This window comes from Mustela lutreola, chromosome 14 (assembly GCF_030435805.1).
Source record: "Mustela lutreola isolate mMusLut2 chromosome 14, mMusLut2.pri, whole genome shotgun sequence".
Lineage (NCBI taxonomy): Eukaryota > Metazoa > Chordata > Mammalia > Carnivora > Mustelidae > Mustela > Mustela lutreola.
This window is the reverse complement of record NC_081303.1, coordinates 74,766,805-74,785,489: the sequence shown is the minus strand read 5'-3', so window position 1 is coordinate 74,785,489 and position 18,685 is coordinate 74,766,805. Positions and strand designations below refer to the sequence as shown.

General features: G+C 67.5%; 1 protein-coding gene across 4 annotated transcripts; it reads left to right on the top strand.

The window, feature by feature from the left end:
• The first annotated feature begins 3,655 nt into the window (after positions 1–3,655).
• Positions 3,656–18,682, top strand: ZBTB7B (zinc finger and BTB domain containing 7B). Of its 4 annotated transcripts, none has more exons than XM_059145177.1 (4): positions 3,656–3,752; positions 3,909–4,009; positions 15,120–16,288; positions 16,526–18,682. In XM_059145177.1, the coding sequence occupies exons 3-4, from the start codon at positions 15,126–15,128 to the stop codon at positions 16,989–16,991; spliced, it is 1,629 nt and encodes a 542-aa protein (XP_059001160.1). In that variant the 5' UTR covers positions 3,656–3,752; positions 3,909–4,009; positions 15,120–15,125; the 3' UTR covers positions 16,992–18,682. The 4 variants fall into 4 exon arrangements, with proteins under 4 accessions (XP_059001160.1, XP_059001163.1, XP_059001161.1 ...); XM_059145180.1 differs by having other exon boundaries at positions 3,690–3,735; XM_059145178.1 differs by lacking the exons at positions 3,656–3,752; positions 3,909–4,009 and adding an exon at positions 8,364–8,480.
• The last annotated feature ends 3 nt before the right edge of the window (positions 18,683–18,685 follow it).

Below are 18,685 nucleotides of genomic sequence, written 5' to 3'. Positions count from 1 at the left end.
TCTGGGAGCCTCGCGGAGCACAGCGGACTATTCCGGTAATGATCTCGGATGGGGCCTGTGTCTTCCCAGGAACACTCAGAGGCGGACGGGAGGAGGGCGGTGGCCGTGATCCCCGCCGCGGCGGAGCGCAGACCCCCAAGGGCACAGGCTCTTCCTCGCGGTCCCGTTCGCGTCTCCCCTCCGAAAGGCCCCAGCCCCCCTCTCGGGCGCTCCCCGCCGAGCACCTGCTCCGGTCCTGGCCACCCTCGGAGGCGTGCCCGCTCGTCCCGCCACGCTGGGGGCCACCCGCCCCCCCCCCCCGGCCGCCGCCCCCGGTCCCTTCCGTCCCCGCCGTCCCTCCCGGGAGCCCGACACCCGCGCCGCCTGCTGGCTGCCGGGAGGGCAGAGGGGTTCCGCGCCGCCTTCTCTGGGACGTGGAGTTTTGGAAAATGTTCCCCGAGCTTCCTGAGACTAAATTTATCTCCCCCGGCCGTGAGGGGCACAGAGATCCCCGGGACGATTAGCTCCGAGGCGCAGCCGGCACCCGCTCGGGGCCCGGAGGAGGCGCCGAGTTATAAATAGTGCGCCCGCAGGTGTGGGGGGAGTCGGCGGGAGGGGCAACCCTGGCAGCCACGGCCCCTTCAGGTGGGTTGGGCGGTCGCGGTGGGGGCGCCGGCGGGCGGGGGGGCGCGCTGCGGTCTGAGCGCCCCCAGCGGTTTCCTGGGCGGCGGGTTTTTCGAGGGAAGCGGGGGCAGCCGAGGCAAGGGGGGAGTGGGGAAGAGGTGGGCGCCCAGGGCAGGCGGGCTGACGCTCCGCTTCCAGCTCAGCAGCACCCCCCCACCCTCCAAGCCAGGACCCCAGACCCACTCACTCAGGACCCCGCCCAGACAGAACCTCGCCTTTCTTCCGCCAGAAGCCCTCTCCCTCCAGGCTCTGCAAGCGGCCCCCGAGCGCACGTGGCCCGGCCAGTCCCTGCACCTGGCTGTCGCGCAGAGTCGCTGTCTCCAGCCCCAGCACACCCACCCGCCTAGGACGGACTAACTCCCAGCCCGGGCTTTCATCCTCCGCCCTGGTCAGGCCCATATAGGCCCATATCACTCCCCCGATATCGACCCACCTCCCGCCACTCTTCCCCTCCCCAAAGTGAGGTCCAGCTGGTCGCCCAAGACTTAGGTCTGAACCTGCGGGTCTGGGTTGCCACGCTTTCCCTAGGAGGCCCCCGCAGGCTCCACACCTGCCCTCCAGACCCCAGGGCCAGTGCGGGCCTGGTGGCTGGGCAGGGTTGGCAGCGGGCCCCTGGGGCCTGGCCCGGGCTTGGTGGGAGGGGGCACAGGCCCCAGGCAGTGTTTCCCAGCCTGCAGGCTGTGGTTTGGCGCGGTAAGGGCCAGGAGCTGCGGGGGACGCAGGAACTTCAGGTCAGGTCCCCGCTCCGCTTCTGAGCCAGGAAGGGAGCCTTTTGGACCAGAAGAGAAACCTGGGTAGTGGGGGAGGAGGGCTGTCCCTGAGAAACAAACTGGAGGTTCCAGAACTGTCCAGAGAGTGTAGAATGGCACTCCTGTTGCCTGCAGGTCCAGACTGGGTCCAGCAAGAGTCCGGAGGCGACCCTGAGAGGGGAGCCGCGGCGGGCCCGAGGTACCGGGCGCCTTTCGTTTCTCTGAACCTGGGGGCCGATGCCAAGGCGCCCGCCCTGGGACGGCCTGTGGAGGCCCAGGCTCTGCCCTCCAGGAGCCGCCTTCCCGCCCTCCCTCCCGGGGCCATCACGTCCCCCCACTACCAAGTAGCCCCCTTTCCGTTTCACGTGCGCGTCGGGCCCTGCTGGCAAGCCCCTGGCACGACTCTTGCCCCGCGCGACCCCGACGGCTGGAAAAAGGAGGGGAAAGCCTCGGCCGGCCGCCCCGCCACCCCCCCCCGTCGCGCTCCTGGCCCTCTCCGACCAGACTCTGCCCGGCGGGGCCGAGAAGAAAACCCGGAGCCCTGACCCGCCGCGGGGCCCAAGGGGGACAGGGACGACAGGAAAACCCGGAGCGGATTCGGCGAGCGGGAGCGCCCCAGGCTTGCTGGTGCCCCCTCCCTCCTACAGCCCCTCTAATTCTCCAGTGAGATAATGTCTGAGGTGGGGGGCTGTTTGGCTTGGCCTTGGCCCTCAGGGGCGCCTCACACTTTCCGCCCCTGGCTGGGGCGCAGGGCAGCGGCTCCGAGGCTGAGTCACGGCCGGAGAGGGAGGGAGGGAGGGACCGGGACTCCGCCCCTCCCCCTGCGCGGGGATCCCGGGTCAGCCCGGGTGAGGGCCAGGGCCCCCCTGGCGCCGCCCACTGTGGTCCAACAGGTTGAGCTGGTGTCCCGCGGAGCCACCTGCTGGAAAGGGAAGGAGGCCCCCTGCGGAGGGGGCTGGGGAGGAGAAAGCGAGCCGGACCCGGTTCGGCCCGGCCGGCCTCGGGGAGCGGAACCTGGCCCGCGGTAGCCGGATTTGATTCCGTTTTACACCAGTGGGAGGGGCTCCCCGGGGTGCGCCGCGCGGCAGGCCCCGCTGGAGGTGTCCCTCGCAGGGAACCTTCCTCCCTGGCGGGGACACTGAAGCACGTATCCTGCGCCCCCGGCCCGCACACGCATCTGGAAACACCCGGGCCCCCCGGGCCCCCTGGGTCTCCGGCCGGATCCCTGACCCGAGGTTCCCACCCTCGCGGAGACTCAGTTTCTCTACTTAGGGCCCAGGCGGGATGGAGGCGGGGTGCGGGAGCGAGAGCGCGCCTCCCCTCCCCCTCGCGGCCCCGGCCCCTCCCCTCCGACAATGCCAAGGCCGCAGCGGGCACCGGCTGGAGCGCAGAGGCTGCCTGCCCAGGGCGCCGTTCCCTCCCCGCGGGGCGCCGTCACGCGTGGGGAGGGACGCAGGGTGCCCGCAGCCTCCACTCCCCCGCTCCCTCAGCGTCGGGGTGGGGCGTAGGAGCTGGAGCTGACGGCCTGGTGGCTCCCCCTCCCCCTACCTCCCGGGGCACTGACCTGATTATAGCCCCTCACGGGACCCCCCCCTTCAATCCTTTAAGTCCCCGCCTCACCCCCACTTGGCCTATCCTTAACCTCTCATACCCTTCCCTCCCGAGGAGGTGACCGTACAAAGGCCCCGCATGGAGACCGAGAGCCCTTGATGGGGGCGCGGGCTCCCGGGCCACTGCGGACACTGCCCCCTCCCCCTTTCCCTCCTCCAGGTTTCAGGCCAGCCCCTCGGCTCCGCCCCCTCCCTGGCGGAACGCGAGGCCGGACCTGCTTGAGATGGGCGGGTGTGCAGGCCAATGGGCGGGCAGGGCGGTGGAGTGCAGGGGGCGGGGCGGAGCTGCGGCGGAGGGCTGGATGGGGGTTGAGGGCGGAGCCCGAGTTAAGGTGGACTGGGAGAGATAGGGGCTGGAGGAGAAAGAGGGAGAGGGAGGGGGAGAGGGACCGCGGCAGGTGGAGGGAGAAAGAGACCGAAGGAAAGAAGGAGGGAAAAAGAGGAGGGTGGGAAAGGCTCGGAGAGCAGAGTAAAAGCTCGCAGGAAGGGAGCTAAAAGGGAGGGAGGGAGCCATCTGCGCCCTGCAGGGACTGGGTGGACCGAGGGGTTGAAGTTTATATCCTTATTGGGCGGAGGGAGGGGGACCTGGGGGGGCGGGTGAAAAACCAGGAAGTGACAGAGGGTGTTGCTAAGGATTGGGGGGGGAGTTTGGGGGGTGGCAGGGGGCGGGGGGAGGGAGGGGAGGGATGGGGGGAAAGCCAGCGGGAGGACAGGTGAGACAGCAGGACAGGTGAGGCGGGCCCTGAGGGGGGGGCGGTGGGAGCCAGGTGAATGTGCGGTTCTCGGCGGCCGAGGGGGGGGCGGGCGGCAGGAGGAGGCCGAGGGCTGCGGAGGAGGAGCCCCCCAGCAGAGAGCGGCGAGCGACTGACCGCGGCCTTCTGACCAGGACCGGAGCAGGGCCCCAAGCCCCCGGGCCCGGCGGGGGACGCGCTTCTCTCCACACCCTGTGCTTCTGCAGTTCCGGCCCGCGGACCCACAGGCGGAGAGGTGAGTGTACCCTACTTTTGTCTCCGGCTCGGGGTCCCCCAGACGCGAGACTACTGCAGTGTCCTTCGTCTGTCCTGTGAGTGGGACCCCCCCACGCACACACACACGCACGCTGACCAGACTCCCACCACTCCCCTTCCCCGTGCCTTCCCGGCACCTGGGTCTCTGGAACGGATTTTAACCGCGAGGAAAGGTGGGCGGAGGGTCCCCAGAAACTTTCTCTGCACTTCTGGGATCAGACCGCCCGGCGGCCCCGGGATGGAGAGGGGGTGAGGCGGCGCCGAGCGCTGCCCGGGTCTCCGCCGTGACTTGCGGGGAGACCCCCGGTCCGCCCGCGCTGAGGGAATGGAAAGGCTGACGGACTCTAACTAGGACAAGCGGCCCCCCCCCGCGCCCCCTGGCGCGGTGGGCTGGACCCGGGCCAGTGGCACTGGGGGCGGGGGGAGCGCAGGAGGAGCCGCGGCTGGGGGGAAAGTTACCGGCTGGACTATTCGGTTTCCTGCGCCTCCGGAGCCGCGCTCCCTCTCCAGTAGTGGGGCTCGGCGGCGACCTCCGAGCGACACAGATCGACCCCTCCGCCCCAGTCCCTTCCTTCGGGCGCCGGTCCGGTCGCCACCCTCCCCGGGCCGGCTCGTGCCCCCAGAACCCGAGAGCGGGGGCGGATGGCCGGGAGGAGTTCTACCCCCACGCGTCTCCCCCGCAGGCGCCCGCGCACCTGCCCCTCCACAGAGTGGGGGTCGCTACTGTGTAGTCGTGGAAGCCACTGGGAGCGCCGCTGGCAGAGGGCTGCCATTCAAAAGGGTGGGGGGCGCCGCTTTCCCCTCCCAGCTTTCGCTCTCTCCTCCCACCCCACCCCGAGTAAGAGAGCGACGTGTCCCGGCCACAGCGGTGGGGGGGGGTGGGAGTGGGGGGGCGGCGTGGGCAGCGGGTTGTGCCCGGACACGTGCCTGCCCAGGCGCCCCGGCCCTGCTAGTGTTTGGAGAGAGGGCGGGTCCCCTGCCCCCCGCCCCGCGCAACCCCCACGTATCAAAGGGCGGCTGAGACGTGGTGAGACCTCGGGGCGCCCTGGGGGGGGGGGCGGGGAGCCTGGGTCCGGAGCAGGGGAGGGGCAGAGGCGCGGGTGCTAGCTGACCCACAGGAAACGAGCGCCGCTGACCTAGTTTGGGACACCGGAAGTGGGTGCTGAGGAGAGGGGGAGACCAGCAGGCTGTCCCGGCTTCCGGGCCAGGTGGAGGGCGTTCGTGAACTGACCCCCGCCTGAACGCCCTGCAGACCCCCAGCTGCAGCTGGGAACGGGAGTGAGTCAGCGCAGCACCTCCCCTGCCCCCAGCCTATTCCTGAGAAGGGAGGCAGCTCCTGGGGGCTGGGGGAGCCGGACTGAGCGGTGAGGGGTTAAACCAGGATGGGGACTCTGCTCCCCGGGGTATACGTGTGTGCGGGGGAGGCCTGGAGGACTGTGGGGTTGCCTCCGGGTCCCCCCCCCCCAGACACACACCAACTGGTTTGGTCACCCCTGTACCTGCCTGGCACTGCTGGCCGAGCTGGCATGGAGTGGGCACCAGGCTGGGGGGGAGAGCGGGCGCAAGGAGCGTTGTGCCGGGCTGGAGGGGGACGTATTTGCGACTGAGTTTGGGTGGCAGTTGCTGTTCCTCGTCGTCGTCGGTGGTGACTGGGGAGAAGGGCAGGGGGCTCCCCCTGGAGCAGCTGATGAAACATGAAGAAATCTCTGTCACTGTCTCCTGCCCCGGCCCCCGGGGCCTCGGCTCCCCCAGCGAGCCTCCGTGCCATGGTTGCCGCGGGCACAGTGCAGTCTGCTGGCACCCCCAGACGCTGTCCCCTCCCTCGGGTACCACACCCCCCAGCCTCAGCACAGGGGTCAGAAAGGGGTCACTGTCACCTGAAAGGGGCTCTGGGGAAGGAGGAAGGCAGTGCCCACCGGGTCCAGGTGTCAGGGACAGAGGCCTGCTCCATGAGAGCCCTCTCATCACCACACAGCTCTGGCTGATACGGACCCGGTGTCTGGGAGACAGGTGTTGACCTCGTCCCCCTTCCCCGCGGTGCCCCCTGGCACCCAGGGCCCCCAGCTCCTCCTTGGCCTAGTGCCCGCCCCGGGAGGGCGCGGCGGGCAGCGGGGGCTGGGCTAACAATGCACCATCGGGCCCTTTGTGTGCTTGCACTTGGCACCCTGGGGAAGGGTGGGGGAGGGGCCCAGCGGGCATGGGGGGCGGAGCGCCTCGGGTGGGGACGGTGAAGGCTGGGGGAGAGAAGCGGAGAATGAAAGCAGGTGGGGAGGAAAGGGAAGTAGGTCAGATAGGGTGCGGGCCCCCCATTCCAGGCCGAGGCTGAGAGGACCAGCCCCTGCTCCTACAGCCTCCCAGGTGGCACCACGCTGCCTGAGGCACTGCCTGGGACCCGTCATTTGGGGTCAGAAGTCACTGCCCAGGGGACTGCTCACCTGGAGGAAGCCTGGCCTGGTACTGCCCCCTTCTTGGTGGCTGAGAGACCAGTTCTGGTCCAAAGCCAAGGCCCTATGATGGGTAGTAAATGGGCTCCAGGCAGGGCACTGCCCTCTAATAGGGGCCTCTGGACCTGCTTCGGGGTTTCCTGCCTCTGGCCTGCTTGGTTCCGTGACCTTCTGAGAGTTGAGACTACCCTGCCACCAGGCCTTGGGGCCTACGGCTGTTTTGGCCTAGGGCTGAAGAGCAGAGTCGGGGGAGGAAGGTGGGGACAGGAGACGGATAGGACCCTGGCATGGGGTGTGCCCGCTCTAGCCTCTTCCCCCTCCTTCTGCTGAGTAAACTCGTGAGTAAACTTGACGTTTTGCCCGGACAGTTTGAAGTTGCCTCGCTACCCCCCCACCCCCAGTCCTGCCAACACACAGGCGGCCAAGCGCCAAGGCGGGCCTGGGGGACTGGGGGGAAGGGGTTAGAGCTACTGTAGTCCACTATCAGGGGCTTTGGAGGGGCAAGGAAGCCCCCCCCCCCCCCCCCCCCAGCCAACAACACTCAGGTCTTGGCAAGAATCTTAGCTGAGGCCTGTAAGAATCTGTCTCAGAGCCTTGGGGAACCCGGGGAAAGTGGCCTTGAAACAGAGCCTCTCCCCACTTGTGACCTGCACCCCCACTAAGGAAGGGCACCCAGCTGCCATCTGGCCCCTTGCATTGCCCCCTCTGATGTTCACAGGCTGCCTGGCCCAGAGGGAAAGCCGCCTTCAGCGAATTCCCCAGGGAGACGGGAGAGGGCCGCCCTCTCCACTGCAGCCTGTAGTTGAGGTGGACGGGAGGCCGCGGCCTCGGTGACCTGGGCCCCTCTGCACTGAGGCCCCCCAGCTGCCATGGAAGGCTGTACCCTCAGGGGCCAGCACGATTCCTTGGACTCACACCTGGGCCTAACACCACACCTAGCTCCTTCCCCCGAGCTCCCCATCGGGCCTGGCCCTGACTCCCCCAACCTCTTCCTCGGCCTGCGAGCATCCCAGAACCAAGTCAGCCTTCAGAGTTCTGCAGCGAGCAAACCGGTGGGGGTGCCCCAGGCAAAAGAGGGCTTGTGGTGGCCAGATGGACCCAGTGAGCCCCCCACGAACGCACCAGTTTGCTGCCAGTTGGTATCCCTAATTCCTTATGCCTTCCCAGTCCCTGCCAGGCTTCGGAGCGAGGCGCTACCAGGCCTCTGCGTTCGACCTCGTGTCTCTGGCTTCGGTTTCCTTCCTGCCCCCCCCCACTCCTCCCCACCCATATGCCCCTTTCAACAGACATCCTCACCTCCTTCCTTCCTCCTTTCCTCCCCTTTGCCTGGGAGAAGGGGTTCTCTTCCCCTCCGCCACGGATCTCCTAGCCTTTTATCTCTTCTAAAAAGGAGATTTCTGGCCAGATCTCCAGCTCTGCCCTCCTCACCTGGTCAGCAAGGCTCTGGGGAGGAGAAGGCAGGACTTCTCTTGGGAACTACAACTCCCAAGGTACATGCAGAGTAACTGTGGTGCATCCTGGGAGTTGTAGTCCTCACGCTCTCAATTTGGTGCCTTCTGGAAGGGTTGCTTGATGGGAGTAAAAGCCAGGACTGGGGTGAATTGGACATGGATGCCCTCTGCATCCATTCCACCCACCCCACTTCACCCTGTTCTCACCGTCCTGTGCCCACGTAACACCACGTACCCACGACTAACCTCCCTCCTCTGCTGGGACATGCTGCCATTCTTACCTTAGCACCCCACCCAAGAGATGCCCCACCCTGGCCTGCTGCCCCTGGCAGGGATAACATTGAGGGGCCCCATGAACCCCTTCCCTGCCCCCTGCCCTCCAGGCTGGCTCCCTGCCTTTATGGGGATCAAAGGGCAGAGAGCAGCCCCACCCACTCCCTTGCAGGCTGCGGGCACCAGGGCTCTCAGGAGTTGCGGGGACTTTGGTGCCCAAGCAGATGCTGAGGCAGAGGGAACGCTGGGAGGCTGGCACCCACCCTGAAGGACGGAGCTTTCAGTAAGTGCTCACAGGGCCGTCCACAGGCTGCTGGGGGCCCTGTGTAGGCCCTGACTTGTACCGAGCCTCAAGGGGCGATGGCTGGAGAACAGGGTCTTAGGCCTTATCTGTCGGACCTGGGGACTGGACCCGCCTGGCTGGCACCAAGGCTCAGGGGTGGCCCTCCCCCACCCCAGGCCCACAGTTGGCATGGGGCGCTGGGAGCAGGGGGCAGGAGGGAGAGGAGGGCAGGACTGCCAGCATCCTGGTGGGTAGGTGCCAACCGGGCCGGGAGCTGGTGAGGGGCAGCAGGCCAGCGGCATTGAGCCAGCAGCTGTTGGGGGGAAAGGGGAGGGGATGTTTCGGGGGCATTTCAGTGGTCCTCCCAACCCAGGAGGACTTGGATGGGCCTCATGTCTGGGGAACATGAGGGCACCGCTTGTTCCAGGAATAAGGGACCCTAGGAGTTGTTTCGGTGGAACTGTGTGGCCCACCCATCTCTGGGCTCAGAGCCTTCCTGAGCTGCCCCTCGGGCCCAGGCGGGTCCCACCCAACCGGCCAGGGTGGCGGAGGCTTGCGCAAGGGGTGGGGCTAGGCGCTTCCCAGCAGATGCCCCCTCCTGGCTCCTTCCTCTTTCGGTGCCCACAGCTCCCCCCATCTGTCCACCCCCCTCAGGCCAGCTCTGTCCCCCGGAGCCCCCTGGCCACTGGGGGCTGGCACATGGGCTGCCCCCTAGCCTGGTTGGCAGGGGCTGGCGCCCGGGCAAGGAACTGTGGTATGTGAGTGGGTTTGGGGTGAGGCATGGGGAGGGCGGGGTGCTGCCTTGCCCAGCCCCCGAGGGCCCCAGCCCAGGACAGGGTGGGGAGAATTCGGTCAGCTCCCAGGGGTCTCAGGGGCCCACTGGGGACCGGAGGGCTTCCCTGTGGCCCTCCATGGTGCCACATGCCCTGAGGGGCCCGGACCTGGGCACCTGTCAGCCCTGGCACCGTGTGTCCAGGGTTCCCCTCCTCCCTCCTCTGGCCACCGCCACCGCCTGTCCCCTCCCCTCCTTCCTTCTCGCAGTCCCACCTCCGGCAGCCTCTCCCGTGGCTCCTCCTCACCTCTGTCCTCCTGGACTGTCCCGGCTCCTACTGTGCCTACACTCACCTTTTTCCCCTTTCAGGACTGAGTAAGGCCGGGCGGGGGTGGGTACCGCATGGGCTTTGGGCACCACAGGCAGAGACTTCAGGCCCTCTCCCACGCTGCCAGCCCTCTGGTAACCCCTCCCCCCAGCTTGGAGGGAGGGGGGACAGCACCCAGAGGGTTAAGGCTCTAGGGGGGAGGGGCTGGGCCAGGTCGTGGGCGGCCCCTTTGAAGGAGGGAGCTGGAGCGGGGAACAGCCACCCCCCCCCCAGCAGGGCCCTCCCCCACCCCTCCCAACCTGCTCCCCCCAGGGGCCAAGAGGAGTTGCCGGCAAGGCCCCTCAGCGTTCAGGTGAGTAGGCCCTGCTCCGGCTTGGGAGATCAGGCCCCAGGGGCGGCTTGGAGGCCTAGAATTGGCCAAGGGTCAGAGAGGGACTGGAAACAGGCTAGGAAGAGGGTGTCCAAACTTCCCTGGGAAGGTGGAGGGGGCTGAGGGTATGAGGCGCGCTTCGGTCCCAGGGGCCCCAGGAGGACCGAGGAGCAGAAGGGGCCTACAGGAGCCCAAGGACTGCTGGGCCAGGACAGGAGGCTGGACAGGCTGGCAGGGAGCCGGGCTCTGGGGATCGGGCTGGGGTGTCCTCTGGGGCTGGGGGGCTCAGGTTTCTGCCTGCGGCTTGGCGGGTGTGGGGTTACCAGGCGGCTCGGTTACTCAGCCTGAGACGCTCGGCTGGGGGGAGGGGGTGGGCACCGGGCAGACCCTGGCACCTTATGCTGGCTCCTCGGGCCCTGAGGGGAGAGGGCATTGCCTAGGCAGGTCCCGCTTAGAGCCCTGACGGTGGGGGTCTGTCCAGGTGCGGTCGCCTGGCCCAGGGTGGGTACTCTCTGGGGAAAGCCCAGTAGTTCCAGGGCTGGAAATTTTGACGGGCAGAGAGGCCTAGGTTGTCCCCCCTCACCCCACCCCACATCCGCTCTCCGCACCAGCCCCCCCCCCACCGCCACCATCCTCCCCAACTGGCCCCCAAATTTCTGTCCTGTGCTTCTTCTAGAAGGGTGGCATGGGTGCCCTGAGTGCGGCCATCCTATGGCAAGACCAAGCCTTGGAAGGCAGGCCTGGCTCCGTGACTCGATTCCCCGGGGCCCTCTCTCTACCTGCCAGCCTGGGCAGAAGAGAGCAGATGCTCGGAGCAGGGCAGGATGGAGGAAGCCGGAGAGGCTGGAGTGGAGACCCGAGGGTAAAGGAAGGAGCGGGCAAGGCGGCTCCTGGGGGGCCAGGGCCACGGATGCCTAGAGCGGAGGCAGGAGGCTGGCCAGGGCTGAAGGATGCGTGGCGGAGCAGGCACTGGCTGGGCCGGTCAGCAAGGCTACGGGAAGGGGAGGCCACGGATGGGGCGGGGGGGGGGGGCCCAAGCACGGGGCAGGGTCCCCCAAGCGGGAGGAGGATTTGCCCCCTTCCCTTCTCTGCCATCATCGTCCCTCACAACCCCGAGTGGCCTGGGGAGGGGGGCATGGGCTAGAGCGGGTATCAGGGAAAGAAATGTGGAGGCGCACTGAGATCTCCTTCATTTCAGGGAGCACCAGGAATTGGGGATTTGGAGGGAGGAGAGGCTTAACCCCCACGGCACCGGGAAGCAGCCGACTCCCCTGGCCTCCTTCCCCTTCGTGGCTTGCGGTCTCCCTTCCCCGCCTGGCCCCCAGGAAGTGTGAGTGCTGGGGGTGGTGAGGTTAGGAGGGGGGAAGCGGCATGTGGGGGATGGGCAGGGCACGCACTTGCTCCGAGGGGCTGGGGTGCGGACCCACGGGCTCTGTAGGCGCCAGGGCATCCCCGGGCCTGGGGCTTCGCCTTCCAGGCCCAGACTGTCCTTCAGGGGGACTCCCTCAGCCCCTGATCCCGCCTTCCCGACTGGGCAGTCCAGGTGGCTCCAGCCCCTGGGCTCCAGAGGCCCTGGGAAGAGGAGGAGAGCTGGGGAGCCAGGATTCCTGGGTCCCTGAGGACTTCGGCCTGGCTGTCCCACTTCCCCACCCCCCTGGTCGGGCGGCCGAAGCCCCGCTGCTGCCCGCTGCTTCGTGCAAACTGAGCTCCAAAAAAACAGGAAGAGAACGTGAAGCTGGAGTCGGGGCGGGGGTGGGAAGCAGAGAGGAGAAAGAAGGGGGGGGCGGCTAGCCAAAGTGGGGGCGGCGCTGGGGAGTGCCCCAGGCCCCCATCACCTGGCAGGGGGATGTCACAGGCGGACCTCACCCTCCCTTACCCTGAGTAGCTGCACCTGCAGAAGTCTTTTGGGTAGGGGTGTCTGTGTGTCTGGGTCTCGGCCCCATATCTGTTCTCTGTGCTGATCCCAGCTCCGCCGCTGCCCCCCCCACTAAGCCTCACTCCCCTAATCCCCAGGGTGTGGGGAAGGGGGGCCGGCTTCACTCATCTGCCCCTTGGGGGCCCGATCCTGCCGCATCCCTGTGTCAGGGCTCAGGTGCCCCCGGGACACTGCCAGAGGTCAGCACCTGGAAAGACTTCCGGGCTCCTTTCCCTTCCCGGTCAAGGCCAGTGCTCTCCACCTTTTGTATCTGGGCTGGGGACACACCCCGCAGGTGCCTGAGGACACCGAGGAGTTGGGGGTTTCGGGGCTCCTGCCTTTGTCCCCTTCCTGCCTTTCCCACCCAGAGTCTTTCCCCCACCAGAGATGGGGCAGGCTTGACTCAGGGCCCAGTTTCAAGAGAGCTGCCCACCTGCTTGGCCGGTCTAGCAGGCCTGACAGTGAGGGGAGCCTGGGGGGGTGGCGGGAAAGGGGGAGCGATGGGGCGGGGCCCCCAGTTCTTCCCCCTACCAGGCAAACAAACCAAACAGACCTTGCCTGGTTCCCTGGCACAGCGGCCCCCCCCTCCACACACACCCATGCCCACAAGGCCTTAGCAAGAGGGGGCATGCCAGGCTGGGTGGAGATGGGCCGTCCTCATGGGGCGTCAGGGGGCTGGGCCCTTGGGGATACAGATGTGGGAAGGGTGCCCAACGTGGGGTGGGCATCCTGGCACCGGTGCCCCGCCGCCTAGGTGATGGGGCTGTGAGTGCCCCCTCGGCCTGGTTGGCAGCAGCATTGTTCTAGGCAGCATCTAAGTTGGCCTGGGCGCCAGAGCCCTGGGTAAGGGCTGGGGGAGTTTCCCAGAAGCTAGAGAACCTTAGAGCACCTCCCCTTCCTCTGCCTCTCCCTCCTTCACTGCTACCTCGTGGCCATGGGCACTGGACTTGGGCCTAAGGGGTTAAACACCCACCCTTGCCCAAGCACCCGGTGTGAGTTGCAGGCGCTGAAGCAGCCTAAGCCCGTGACCTGACAGCAGGGTCAGCCAATCAGCACCCTGCCACGCCAAGTTGCCGCGGAGACCGGCCCCGGGGTGGGAGCAAGGAGGCGGGCCTAGCGGCAGGAATGGGTGGGGTGGGGAGGGAAGGAGGGAGGGGGCTGGGGCAAGCCACGTGCCTGCGGGTGCCCAGCTCCAGGCCAATGGCCAGCGAGGACAGCCCCACCCATCCCCCTCGGGAGGGACAGGATCTGCCTGGGCGCAGGAGGGTGCCCACTGCTGCCACTGCCCACCCGGTTTTTGTTTGTTCCCAAGTCCTGGGGCCATTTGCCACTTGCTCTGTTTGTGGAGTGTGGGCAGGGAAGCGAAGGGAGCTGGGGTGGCTCCCAGGGAGAGAAGTGGGAGCAGAGGGCTTGCTGACGGCGCCTGGTGTCGGACTGGAGCAGGGAGACCCGTGGGTGCTGCCCCCCGAGGGTGCCCTGCAGGAGTCCCGGCGTCACAGGGAAGGTGACAGGCAGAGACAATGCCGTTCTTGTGTTCGGAAGGGGAAATCTGTGGCTCTTGCCCCCCCCCAGCTCCCCGAAAAATCCTTTTCCCTCCGCGGTGGGGCTGAGCAGCTGTTGGGAGTGGCAAGGAAGACACTGACCAGGGTCAGTGGGACCCGCCCTTGGGACCACATCGGTCAGCCTTTCCTATTACAGAGGAGGAAACCGGCTTCCTCGGGAAAGGAAGTGACTGATCCAAGGTCATGAAGCTCGTAGTAACTTGACTCTTTGGGGCGATTTGAGGCAGGGAGACCCAGCTGTCCCCAAGCCAAGCCTTCCCAGGAGAGGCCATTTGTGGAATCTGCCCCGGGCGAGGCCTCGCTCCTACCTCCCAAGGCCAGAATGTTTATTGCCCCCCCCCCCACGTGGTCTCATTTACCCGATGTCTCCACAAGCCTCCGGGTCCAGTGGAATTACCCGCAGAGTAGACTAGGAAGGAGGCTCGGAGACCGTGTGTTTAAAGTCAAGGAACTCCTCAGCCACAGAGGCAGGTTTCACTCTCAGGCGGCCGACTTGAGAGCCACTTTCTTTCCAGGCCCCCCTGTCTCCACTCGCTTCAGACCCACCCTCCCAGTGTCAGGCCCGAAGGGCTGAGCTCTTGGGACCTCGCTCTCACCAGCTCCTTGTCCATTCCCGGAAACACACGCCTGACAGAAGGGACTGGCCCAAGGTCATTCGGCAACCTGGCCGCAAACCCAGGACTCAGGCAGCGCTCCTCACTCCCAGGCCAGGCCGACCTGCCGCCCTCCTGTCCCCCCACCAGCCTCCGGGGTGCTGGGGTGCTGCAGCGCCTCCCTTGGAGGGGAGAGCACCTAGGATAGAAGAGAACCCTCTGGGGCGCGAGCTCTCCACTCTCCCGAAGGGCTGCCGTGGATGGGGAGGGAGAGGTGCGGAGGGCGGAGGGCGAGGTGCCGCGGCAGCTGTGGTGGGGAGGGGTGGAACTGGAACTTGGCCTATTGGCAGTGGGGGAGGGGGCGGGGACGATGCTTATCTATGCGGGGCAGGAAGCACCAGAGCCAGGCCTCGACACCCCAGCAAAGGGTGGCTGCTCCTTGGCCCCCTGGGGGAGGGGAGGATTTGGGGGGAGGGATGCTGGGAGCAGTGTTTCCCTTTTGGCCTGGGGGGGTGTGTGAAATCTAAAAGGGGAGTTGAGCTTTTAGTGGGGGCGGAGGGGAGGAGGAGGAGGGTGAAGGTGAAGGTGCCGGGAAGCTGCCTGGTGAGTTTGCAGAGCTTCTGTGGAGCCCTAAACCCTTGTGGAGTCACTTGGGTGGCAGTGCCCAGAGCAGACCTTGGTCCAGTGCGAATCTTAGCTCTGTCCTTGGCCTCGCTAGTGCCATCAGAGGCTGTCACCCCACTTCTCAGATGACTGAGCCCCGAGTCCTTCATGAAGCCTGGGCCAGGACCCCAGAGCTCCCTCCAAAGGCATGGGGAGTGGGGCAGGCAAAGCGGCAGGGGCAGGGCGGCCAGAGCAGCTGGGAATAGGACTGGGGGCCCACCGCCTGGGTCTGAACGCGTTCTGCCCCTCAGAAGTTGGACATCACTTGCCCTGTCTGCGCCTTGGGTCCCCTGTCTGTGAGATGACTGCTTCTCAGTCTGGGGAGGCTTCTGGAAGATCCCCTGGGTCTGAAGCACTGGGGAGCCGGGCTGGCAGTCTGCCGGCACAGGAAGTGCGGGCCTAGCGCCTTTCACCTGCCCCTGTCCTCCACCCACAGGACAAGATGGGGAGCCCCGAGGACGACCTCATCGGGATCCCGTTCCCGGACCACAGCAGCGAGCTCCTGAGCTGCCTCAATGAGCAGCGGCAGCTGGGCCACCTGTGCGACCTCACCATCCGGACGCAGGGCCTCGAGTACCGCACCCACCGGGCCGTGCTGGCCGCCTGCAGCCACTACTTCAAGAAGCTCTTCACTGAGGGCGGCGGTGCGGTGGCAGGGGCAGGGGGCGGTGGTGCGGCGGCGGGGGCCGCCGGGGCTGGCGTGTGCGAACTGGACTTCGTGGGGCCCGAGGCCCTGGGTGCCCTGCTGGAGTTCGCCTACACGGCCACGCTGACCACCAGCAGCGCCAACATGCCCGCCGTGCTGCAGGCCGCGCGGCTGCTGGAGATCCCGTGCGTCATCGCCGCCTGCATGGAGATCCTGCAGGGCAGTGGGCTGGAGGCCCCCAGCCCCGACGAGGACGACTGTGAGCGGGCCCGCCAGTACCTGGAGGCCTTCGCCACGGCCACGGCCACAGCCTCCTCGGGAGTTCCCAACGGAGAAGACAGACCACCCCAGGGGCCCCTCCCACCCCCGCCCCAGCCCACGCCACGGCCAGTGGCCCGCCGCAGCCGCAAGCCCCGGAAAGCTTTCTTGCAGACCAAGGGGGCCCGGGCAAATCACTTAGTGCCCGAGGCACCCACGGTACCTGCCCACCCCACGACCTATGAGGAGGAGGAGGTGGCGGGGGGCAGAGTGGAGCGCGGCACAGGCAGCGGGCTGGGGGACAGCTACAGCCCTCCAGCGGGGACTGCTTCACCTCCTGAGGGGCCCCTGGCTTACGAGCCCTACGAGGGTGATGAGGAGGAAGAGGAGCTGGTGTATCCTTCTGCCTACGGGATGGCCCAGGGAGGAGGACCCCCGCTGTCCCCAGAGGAGCTGGGCTCCGACGAGGACGCCATTGACCCCGACCTGATGGCCTACCTGAGTTCGCTGCACCAGGACACTCTGGCCCCAGGCCTGGATGGCCAGGACAAGCTGGTGCGCAAGCGCCGCTCCCAGATGCCCCAGGAGTGCCCGGTCTGTCACAAGATCATCCACGGGGCCGGCAAGCTGCCGCGCCACATGAGGACCCACACAGGGGAGAAGCCCTTTGCCTGTGAGGTCTGCGGGGTCCGCTTCACCCGGTGAGCACGACTGGGGGTGTGGAGGTCCCCAGAGCCCCTGGAGACACCCAGACTGGGAGGTCGGGAGAAAGGTGACGGAGGTGGGTTGGGCTCAGGACAGCTCTGGGCTTGGAAGCGGGGGGGGGGGGGGGGGGGGGGGGGGGAGGGGTGGCGGCAGCGCTGCCCACCAGCGGTGGATGGAGGGGTTGGGGAGGGGGTGGTCCTGGGCCTGACCAGCGCCCCTCCCTCTGCCGCCAGGAACGACAAGCTGAAGATCCACATGCGGAAGCACACGGGAGAGCGCCCCTACTCTTGCCCGCACTGCCCAGCCCGCTTCCTGCACAGCTACGACCTCAAGAACCACATGCACCTGCACACGGGGGACCGGCCCTATGAGTGCCACCTGTGCCACAAGGCTTTCGCCAAGGAGGACCACCTGCAGCGCCACCTCAAGGGTCAGAACTGCCTGGAGGTGCGCACCCGGCGGCGCCGCAAGGACGACGCGCCCCCGCACTACCCGCCCCCCTCCGCTGCCGCGCCGGCCACCGCGGGCCTCGACCTCTCCAATGGCCACTTGGACACCTTCCACCTCTCTCTGGCTCGGTTCTGGGAGCAGTCAGCCCCGCCTGGGCCCCCGGTCTCCACCCTGGGCCCCCCTGATGATGAGGAGGAGGAGGGGGCACCCAGGACGCCTAAGGCTGAAGGTACCATGGAGTCCTCTTAAAGAGGGCCGGTGGCCGTCCCCAGCAGCGCGCGGCCGGGGCGCCCATGCCAAGCAGCGGGGGCACGCGGGCTGGACAGGGCTGGGGGCCGGGCGCTGGGCTCCCTGGCTTCAGCAGTCCGTCCCTGTCGCCCCGGAGCCCTCATTCCAGTTCCAAGCTGAGAAGGCTTTGGGGTCGGGGGCTCCCCAGATTGGGGTGAACTCCTAAGGAGTGATCCCCATAGTACGTCTCCATTTCCAGCTGTTTGTTGTGAACGGTGGGACCCTGTCCCCAGCCGCTCCTGAGGAGTAGAAGCAATAATGTATTTCTGATTTGTGGGGTTCCTCTTCGGCTATGCGGGTTTCTAGGGGGTGGGGGGCTTGGGACCAAAGCCTCGCCCCGCCCCCATGCCCCCAGGGGTTTGGCGGAGTCCGGGGGTGAAGGACCGCCCCTCCCTCCCCTTCTGAGACCCCCTCCTTCCTGCTTTCTGTTCCCTTTCCCCGGCAGAGAATTATGCAAAGGGGGCGGCGAGGAGGAGTGGGTGGGGGGAAGCGAGGTAGAGGCTGGAAAGCCTCGGGGATTGGGCCCGCAGGAAGGAGCCGTCCTCGCGCCCCCCCCCCCCCCCCGCCGCATCCTCCCCACCCCCCCACCCCCCGCACCTCACCTACCCCCCCACCCCCGCCAGGCTCCGAGCGCTGAGTCACGGGGTCCTGAAGGAGCAGGGGGCGGGGTGGCCTGAGCGGCTCGCCCGCCCCTGGGGGCAGCGGGAGGGGCCGCTCCGCTCGGCTCTCCGCCCCGGCCCTGCCCTCCCCTCCCGCGTCCCCGGGCAGGGAATGTCTTGTTCCCGCCGCTCCCTCCCCGGGGCCAGAGGGCAGGGCGGGCCGGGTGGCTCCTGCCCTCCTCTCCTCCTCCCGCCCAGGTGCGACCGAGCCGCCGCCGGGCCGCCCCTGACTCACGCCGCCCCCAGGCTGGCGCGGCGCGGGCTGCGGGACGGGGTGAGGGGCTGCGGGCTGCGGAGCGCGCGGGCGGGCGCCCCCTGGCGGCCGTTCCCGAGAGCCGCGGGCGCCCGGGTGGGGGTGCCGGCTGGGGTCCCGCTGGGTCGCGGAGAGTGACCCCCACGGAGTCCGCCCGGGTCTGTACATAGCCTCTTCTGTCGGTCTCGATGAAATCTAGTTTCAGATTTTTAACTACCCGATTCTGCTGGGGGGGGGTGTCCGCCTCCCTCCCTCGCTGGGTGCTGCCCCCCCCCTTTGCGGCCTGGGCTCTGCCTTGCACTATTTCCCCTCCCTGGCCTGGCGGCCCCTCCCCCTTCCTAAAAGGGGCAGGTTACGGGGCCCGGTGCTCTCCCGTCCTCCCCTGCACCCTCATGCCCATTTGCACAGCTGCCCAGGTACCCCCAGGAGTGAGGGGGTGTCACAGGGAGGGGGTAGCGGGACCAGTCCCTGTATCTATTTAAAAAGTGATGATGTAATATATTGGGGTTGGGGGAGGTCGGGTTGCCCTGGGCCTCATCTTAGCATTTCAGGTGATGGGGGAGACCTGGGGCCCAGCCCCAGAGAGTGAGGACAGTGTGACCTCCCCCCTCCCCCCTTGCGGCTTCTCCACTCAGTGCCTTAGGGGGGGAGGCAATTTCCCCCCCTCCTCTTCCCCCCCTCTTCCCCTGCCCCCACCTCGGGTGTAAACGACAGGAAGAAATAATAATTTAAGACTCACACCC

Coding starts and splice junctions, on each gene's coding strand:
- ZBTB7B (XM_059145177.1), top strand. CDS start 15,126: ATGGGGAGCCCCGAGGACGACCTCATCGGGATCCCGTTCCCGGACCAC. Junction 16,289..16,525: donor TGCGGGGTCCGCTTCACCCG/GTGAGCACGACT, acceptor CTCTGCCGCCAG/GAACGACAAGCTGAAGATCC.